Here is a 9,099-nt window from a genome sequence, read left to right on the forward strand (position 1 = left end):
CATACTAAGGCACAAGTTCAGTATGTCTACTGTAAGACCTGAATACAGATATGCACAGATGGTGGTAGCTCCTGACATGTTCGATATTGCCAGATTTTGGCGTTCATGACTTCTGTGTCAAGTTTTCAAATATATGGCAGTCACAGTCTTTACTTTTAAAATAAACAAACACTTTCATGTAAGGCAGCTAAAGGGTGGCCAACTTCCACTGGAGCTGGAAAGCAGACAGAAATGAGAAGGCATCCCTAAGTGTGATCTTCTGAACAGATTGTCTCAGAATGCAGTGCCATCCATATGAGTTAACAGCCAAAAATCTTGTTGGTCTTCTGTGATATTTTCCCAGTCAAGTGATTTCCAGACTAGTGAAGTGAGTGGTGCTTACTGTTCCTGCTCTGTTCCAAGTTGTGAGTATCCCGGGCTACTGGGGAGGATGGTCTCCAACTGCAGTGTGCAGAACAAAGTAGTGAAAAATTACAGTGTTTGACATGCAGGGAGAAAAATCTTACTATAGGCTGCCAGTTATTTGTGTTCTTTAAAAAAACAGAGAAGAGCAAAGAGAAACCCTGTTTCTAAGTAATAAACTTGTTCTATTCTGTCTTTTTTTCTTTATTTTTTTTTCAATTGGAAAAGAATGTTTTGGTTACGTGAGAGATGGCATTGTATTATTTTAAATAAGTGTTGGAAGCATCCTATAATTAAATACTGCATCTTAACCATGCTCTATAGTAATCGGACTCCACAGTAGACTTCTAGAAACATTGAAGTGCCTAAGTCTCACATCTGCCTTCAGCCTTACATGTTTCTCTGGTGTATTAAGACATATGTTTCATGTGTTATCACCAAATTGTTAATGCTGGTATTCCAGTGATTGACCTCTGCTCTTGAAATTGATCTTTTCACTCAGGTAGATCACTGCTGTGTGTGTAAGACACGGGAAAATAACTTTTAATGGTTTGGTAAAAGGAGAAAGTGACTTTTTCTGAAATACGTATCAACTATTTTTTAACGTTCTTGATTGTTTTTAAAGTTAAAGGGTGGCCATCTGTATTGTTGTGTTGAAAATTTGGAATATATTGCCATGTTAGTTTGTCAGTGTATGTCTGAAGCTTTAATTATTCTCATACTTTTAAAATATTAACAATTTTCACTTTAAATGTGATTCTCTTGTCTGTTTAAGATGGTCCGGCTGAAGCATCTGTTACAAATGGAGGCACTGCTGCTGTCACAACGCTGAATGATGACCTTGATATCTTTGGTCCAATGATCTCTAATCCTTTACCAGCAGCTGCTGCACCTCCTGCTCAGGTAAAATTTATTTAGTTACATGTGTGCATAAATCTGTGCACTCATGTGCATATTTTTCTTCAGGGAATTATTCATTCACACAGAAAGGATTCATACTTCTCACACTTATGGCTGGAAACCCTTTAAGCAGTAACGGCTAGATTTCTTTCAACCCTTCAGACATCTATACTGCTTGGTTATATTATAGTATTAGGAGGTAGTGTGGTCTTCCCTTCTGATTCTCCCTGGTTATTCAGCTAAATTGGATTCTGTCTTACCCTGGTGATGGTAGTCATGTTTTCTTTTCATTTATATTGTTTTGTCTTGTTCTTCTTTAATAGGTATTCCTGAATATACTTTATGTTCTCAGGTTGTTGGGCTCTAAGTCATACTTTTCAAGACTTCTTACTGCTTTATGATGCTGATATTTAAGAGAGGCTACAGCAGATTATTCTGTCTTAGAGCTGCTAAAGATTTGGGGTCTCAAGGTTCTCAAAATCAAGAATGGATATCAAGAGCAACTAATACAGCTACCTGTGCTGATCTTTTGTCTCATCTTGGAACTTGTATACCTTTCTTTCCTCAAGGAAGGGTAGCATAATCCCTGCGCCTGGCCTGTTCCCTGTCTTATAGCTGTAACAGTTTGGAAGCAACCCCATTGCCTGCAGTAGCTGAGAAATGCAGCTTTGGGGCACAAAGAAAGTCCTTAAAGCTGCAGCTGTCTTAAAGTACCTGTCAGCCTCAAACTGTACCAGGGCTGGTACAGGTCAGAATGTGCATGTGCAGGCTACCTTACCCAGAATGGCTTCTGAGAGGGAGGCTTTGGAGGAGTACTCAGCTCATCTCCCCATCTCTGAGGCCCTTTTAAGGTAATTTAGAAGCTTAATTTTGCAGAAGGCTTTGTGTTTCACTCTGCTGAACTGGAAAGAACTGTTTGTATTCTTGAATTCATGGTTTGGGACCTGTGATATGTACTTGTTTATCCAGTAGTTTTCATAATACATTAAATGGAAGGGATGATGATGGAAAAGAATTTTGATCGAATTGGCATATTGTAATTTCATTTCCAAATTTTCTGTTTGATCATGTTGATCATGTTGATCATGTTTGATCATGTTGATCAAAGGATATCCATGTTGTTCAGCAGATTTGATTGTAATTTTTATTCCTTAACCTGTACTCTCCCTTCCCCTACTTGTTGCTGAGGGCTGTCTTTTGTGCAGTGTGCTAGATAGGATTTTAGAAACTTAAACCCCATTTCTTTTTAATCATGAAGCTATGGATAGAGCAAGCTTCCCACCATGCTTTAAGCCACTCAGGTGGTTCAGCCACCTGGGGACTTCTGCAGTTGAGCACCCCAACAGTGAGTTCCTGTCTTTGGAATTGGAAAACTTAGAGTAGATATCTATGGCAAATTCTTAAATTGAGATAAGTAGCACTTGTTTTAATATCTATTAACAGAATGCATTAAAACAGAAGAAGGGACCAAATGTGACGTAGTGTGGCTTGCTTTCTTACTCAGGAGATATTTACCATGATGTTCTGCAGAGTAGGTGCTTCTGATATGCCACAGTGGGATTTCTGAACATAGAAAAAGAAGAGAATTTAATGGTGTTCCTCAGACTGATTTGTAGAAGCAATGTATGACTTGATTTTTCACAGGATTGCTTGTCTTTTCCAGCTTAACCTGAAAGGTAGCATTTAGTGCTAAATGCACATGGTTTTATGGCACTCTGGAGCACAGAAATGTCTGTTTGAATGTTTTATTATGAGACTGAAACAATGTGATGTCTGCAAACCTGAGGATTTATAACTACTGACATAGCTAAGACATGATTTTAAAATGAAAACAGACCTATTTGTTTTTCCTTTTTCAAATGTCACTTGAGCATTCAGAATCATATGCACTTTGACTCTGCTGTCAGATATGTGTCTTTATTACAGGTTTAAAAACCACTTAGAATAGTTCTTCCTGCTCTTCCTTATAGCTGGATGCTAGTAAAAGCCGTTAAATTTATAAAGGACTGGTAAAGCGCAACATGTGAAGGAGTAACTTTTTTTCCTAGAATTTTGCCCATTAATAAACACAAGGGGTTTTAAAAAGAGTTGATTTAACCAGCTCCTACAATAAAACTAGATAAAAGGCATATGCTATAGATTTATCTGCTGTGCAGTATTCGCGGAGAGAAATGGTATAGATGTATCCACTATGCAGAAAAAAAGGACAAAAGACATTTTGTATGTTTAGTGATGTGTATGTTGTATGTACGATGTGTGCTCAGTGTGTAAAGTGGGCATGGGTAAATTATAGCTCTTACAACAGGGTTTTTGTTGCCAAATATTGTATAGGAACTGAGTGAAGGTCTGTCATTCTTAGCTAGGATGGCATGTCTGCAGTCAGTCTGGGCAACCTGTTCCAGTGTCTCACCACCCTCACAGTGAAGAATTTCTTTCTCATGTCCAGCCTGAATCTGCCCTTTTTTAAAACCATTACACCTCATCCTATCACAGCAGGCCCTGCTAAAAAGTCTCTCCCCATCTTTCTTATAGGCCCCTGTTAAGAACTGAAAGGCTGCTCTGAGATCTCCCCAGAACCTTTGCTTCTCCAGGCTGAACAACTCGAACTCTCTCAGCCTTTCCTCATAGGAGAGGTGCTCCAGCTCTCTGATAATTTTTTTGGCCCTGCTCTGGACTTCTCCAACAAATCCATGTCTTTCCTGTACTGAAGACTCTAGATAATCAAGCTTTCTCAATAAATGCAGTGTGCTTAAGGAACTTTAAGCCAATTATAAATTATGTATTTTCAAAATTTTATTATTCTAAGTAAATCAACCAAAACTTTACTTTTGCCCTTTCTCCAAAAATACAGTTTTTCTTGTTGTAGTAGTTTATTTCAGACCACTTTGTCTTTTGTTTTAGCTCTTCTTTAATCTATTCTGCCTACATGAGGATTAATGAGATGTGAATTGCAATCTCCTTGTGATTTCCTAATTATTTTTCATAATCTAACTACAGCTCATGATATATGCTTCTCACTGATGAAAAACATCAGAGCAACAGGAATTAATAATCTGTATGTGTACACACTGGAGCTGGTTGGGGATTTAGTTTCCCTTGTAACCTCCGTTCAGTCTGGTGGTTCTTCTCTATCATATGTATTGCATTTCCTTCTTTGGTCATACCACATCCTTTTAAATCCTTATTTACTTAAAGTTAACTTCTGTAGATGAACTGGGGTTAACCTGGTTCAGGGGTGAGGCTGTGTAGTAAATATTTAATGTCCCACCTTTACAGGTTTCATTCAGTAGTCTGTCTTGACTTTTATTTCCCAGAGCACTTCCACTAAACCAGCAGCTGCCACCTTGTCTGCAGCACCCGGGGACCTTGATCTGTTCACTGAGCAAACAACAAAATCTGAAGAGTCAGCCAAGAAACAGCTCTCCAAAGACTCCATCTTGTCACTGTATGGCACAGGAACCATGCAGCAGCAAAATGCTCCGGGTAAATAATTTTGCAAAGCTTTCTACATGGTCCTATTGGAAGCTTTACCTAGAATAGTTACCTGCTACAAGTGTAAAACTACAGTTGGCTACCTGCTGCCTACATTAAAATGGAGATTTTTATCACTTATAAAAATGAGAAAGGTACTGAAATGTGATACAGAAGCTAAAGAAAACAAAGCAGTGTGTGATTTTATTTATAGTTGTTCAAATTATCAAGTACACAGTTTACTGAAAGATTTGTGGATTCAGCTTCTGCTCTCTAATTCATCACTTGAGGTGTGAGTCTCCACTGTGTGAAGAGGAGACTGCCAGGATCAGGACAGAGGTCATATCTTGATTTCAGCTCTGTTGGTGAGAAAGCAAAGATCTACAATACCGCCATTAAAAGCTTCTGGTTCACCAAAGGAATTTGCCAGACTCTTTTTGGTAGTTAACCTATGGTAACAAGTCACCTTTGAGAGTTTTTAAGCAGTTTTTTGTTTTTACCAGAAACTAAATTAACAGCTTTGATGTACAACTTGACAAAGTTATCCTTTAGAATTAGTGTGGTGCACTTCAGACGTAGGTGATGAGGGAGAACATCACAAGACCCTTTTGCTGAAATCTTCCCTTCTCTGCTGCAGGTATGTTCATGGGGTCATCTTCTATGCCATTTACCACGCAACCACCAACTCATTTTCAAGGCTTTCCAGCCATGGGAGTCCCTGTGCCTGCAGCAACTGGGATGATGGGAAACATGATGGGACAATCGGTGCCAGTCATGGGACAGAGCACAGGTGTGATGGTAGGAATGGGAATGCCCAATGGATTTACTGGTACTACACAAACTGGTGTGATGGGACTTCCTCAAAATGTCGTTGGACCTCAAGGTGGAATGGTGGGACAGATGGCCACGCCACAAAATAAGTATGGATTGCAGCAAAGCCAGCAAGCTCAATGGAACCTCTCTCAGGTAAAGACTTGCTATTCCCAGGCAAGAGTGCTTTAGAGAAGATGCTGCTTTGCAGTTACACAACGTAGGCTGTAGGAGGAAGGGAGCGGGGTGGCCAGTTTTACAGACTGCTGGACTAGGAACTGCTCAGAGGACCATGTTAAAAAAATTAGTGAATAATTCAATTGAAGATAACTGATACTTAAGCAGAGAATAAATGTTGCCAAACATGTAGAGCAGAGTCAGCCCAGGTTCTGTAGCTGCTCTCACCCTGGCATCTGAACTAGACAGGTATAAAACTAGCTTAGCTGTAGTTACAGAATACTGAAATATAATCACTGCCTTGTAAATAAAAGCAGAATTTAATTGCTTGAGAACAGCCATTAGCAATCAGTGCTTTCATTTACAGGCTTCAAGATAAATTTCAGGGGAATGTGGAGTGCTGGGCACTCTAACTTTCTCCTGTAAATAATTTGCTTAGGCTAATCTATTATTTATCTGTAGCATTTCTGTGCTATGTTCTTAAATTTCTTAAACATGTTTGAAAGGTTCTCTAAAAGTGTTAGTGTACTCTTACTCATATGCTAGTGTTAGTGTACTATATTTGTACATTAACCAATGAAACATCTTGAAATCGGGTATTTGAGAGTTTATTGGGAAAGAGAGGAACAAACCTAAATGATTCCTTCAGAGTTCAGTTTGAATGATAGCAACTATTTTTGTCATAGTATGATTTGAATTATGAGAATAATATCATAATTCCATGCTGCTTACTCTGGTAATTCAGGGAGTGAACCTTAGTGACTTACTCAGACTGGTTTATGTTAATTTTTACTGTGCTGCTCAGTCCTGTGGTATGAACATTTATGAAGGTGAGCAGGATTTCTTACATGGATAAACTAGGTTGTCATTCTGCTTTGAAAAATAGTTTGTAAAAGGTGATAATTTCAAAATGTCAAACTAAAAAAAAGCTGTGGATTTACTGCTAAGTCTTTTTCATGGTATGTAGCTTTAAAAAGACCTGCATCAGCTTTGAAATTAAAATCATGCTTCTTATTAAGTATATAGTAAATGTTGGCTCAGAGGACAAGTTCTTACATGTTTCTGTACTCGTGGCGCATCAGGTGTTACCAGCATGCTGACATCCTCCAGTCTGTAGGGGAACTGTGATCTGAGCTCTAGCTCAGTTGAAAGGGGGAGAGCTTGCTTTGCCAATTAGCATAGTATGCTTTATAGGGTCTGCTTCCTAAGAATTCTACTCCAGAAGAGATTAACAACTAGCTACATCATGCTTTCATCTGTTTTTTTAAAATGTCCATGTTCAATAATGGGTTGTTTTTGCAGGTACACATGTAGAACCACACAGGGTTGAGCTTTACCCTGAAACATTAGTTTATATTTACTAATTTTTTTCCACCAGTTTCCTTTTGCAACCCAGTACTGTTTGCTTATGTTTACATGAACTTTGATTTTTACCTGATGCTATCTCTAACTTGAATCTAGTGTTGATTATCCAAACCATTGGCTCTGATTATTAGTTGCTTCAAACACCTTTTTGCTGAACATCTCTTCTGTCTATACAGCTGGGTTCTGGCTTGTCTGTAGGCATTTATTTTTCAGAAGGCAAGGGAGATTAACCTGAAGAATACCTTTACATTAAGCTCTGAAGGCTACAGTGACTAGATAACAGTTGTAGAGAGTAGAAATACTTTTGCACCATTCTGAAGTGAGCTGGTTGAATTTTGAACTCTTTCCAACCTTTAACTCGGTGTCATCTTTAATCTGATGTTAATTTCACTTGTTTTGAAAAATTACGGTATCTTGAGTAGATTCTTTAGCAAGAATGGTTACATTTAAGTAATGCTCAAGTTTATAAATCCACCTCAGTCTTTGTTGGTTGCCACCTAAATGGACATTTCTATAAAAACTCATGCAGTCGAGATTATGAGGTCTCCAAAGAAATATTGCTGGAACAAAAAACATCTGCAGTTGCAGATGTAGACAGGGCTGTATTACTTACTTTGGTGTTTCTTTATCACAGTTTTCTTGGTTAGCTTTGAAAACTGGAAAGCAAGATCTTGTCAGCTGGGACACACTGAATTCCTTCCTGTGTCACACGCTCTGTAAATTCACTAGTGGAGTGTTTATTCAGACTTGATCTCAGACATCAAGTGCTGCAGCCAGTCAGCTGATATGTAATAGTGACTGAGAAAAAGCTGCTATATTGAAAAATGCTTAGAAACATGCATTGAGTCAATGTTTTATGAATTTTAGGAAAACATACTTCAGCAGGGTTGCTAGTTGGAGGAATTACTCACTGCTTTGTGGCTCACAGCATGTCGTGTTTCAGTACCGGCACTAACTGGACTTGTGTGTGTCTGTGTGCTTCCCAGATGAATCAGCAAATGGCTGGAATGAACCTCAGTAGTTCCAGCAATGTGATGGGCTTTGGCCAGCCCCCCAGCACAGCGGCAGGATGGACTGGAAGCTCCTCTGGTCAGACTCTCAGCACACAACTGTGGAAATGAAAGCTGCGACAGAAGTCTCACGCAGAACAGCCATCTAACATTCCTTGTTCAAATGCATTTACTTTCACTGTTCCTTCCATGTACATACTCTTTCTTTTTTCCCCAGCTGTTGAGATTAAGAATATAACTGACTGACCGTGTTGTGGTCTATATTGATTTAAATTTGATGTAGTGAAAAGCAGATCAAGAATACATTTATACATCATTGGCAGCATTTTCATACAATGCATATGATTTCATAGACCATGTATTTAAGAAGCTGCTTAACCACATACTGTTTTTTTTCCCCTCAAAATTCTAGATCAAATGTTTGCATATAAGGGACGTAGCTATCATGTTAGTAATATCCAAAAATATGAACCCTGACCCCCCCCCAAATTACCCAGTAATCCTGTAGAAGGTACTGTATGAACAAATGTGTAATCATATATAAATAGAATGTAAATGTATCACTAAGCAATGTTTTCTAGTGTATCAAACAAATTTTGTTTCATCATACATTTCACTGTGATGTTCCTATGGTGTGCATAACAGGGAATATGGTTATGGAAAGGAAGATAAACCTGGATGTTACTGTAATTCTACAAATCAGTAGTTTATTCTTTTAAAAACGAGCTGTGACAAAGTCTCCGACATGGCTCACGAGGCACGTACACAGTATTAATGCAGAGAACTGACAGCACAGTATGTACACAAGGTACCTCGGCGTGAGCACATATATTTTTCCTTGCAGAGATATCCAGGTTTATGACAGTGATTTGTGTTTACATTTTATGGTGCCTCGTAATGATAAAATGTTATTTCCCAATATTAAAAGGATAAATCCATAAATGGTTGTGCGTTTTTATTTCAT

The 9,099-nt window shown here is 38.5% G+C and overlaps 1 protein-coding gene across 2 annotated transcripts in view; it reads left to right on the top strand.

The window, feature by feature from the left end:
* Positions 1–9,077, top strand: part of SMAP1 (small ArfGAP 1) — a 79,467-nt gene extending 70,390 nt beyond the window's left edge. For both annotated transcript variants that reach the window (XM_005153169.3, XM_005153170.3), the window contains 4 exons: positions 1,178–1,305; positions 4,617–4,785; positions 5,411–5,739; positions 8,112–9,077. In XM_005153169.3, coding sequence (XP_005153226.1) covers positions 1,178–1,305; positions 4,617–4,785; positions 5,411–5,739; positions 8,112–8,246 — 761 coding nt within the window. In that variant the 3' untranslated portion in view covers positions 8,247–9,077. The remainder of the gene's footprint in view (positions 1–1,177; positions 1,306–4,616; positions 4,786–5,410; positions 5,740–8,111) is intronic.
* The last annotated feature ends 22 nt before the right edge of the window (positions 9,078–9,099 follow it).

Source organism: Melopsittacus undulatus, chromosome 3 (assembly GCF_012275295.1).
Source record: "Melopsittacus undulatus isolate bMelUnd1 chromosome 3, bMelUnd1.mat.Z, whole genome shotgun sequence".
NCBI lineage: Eukaryota > Metazoa > Chordata > Aves > Psittaciformes > Psittaculidae > Melopsittacus > Melopsittacus undulatus.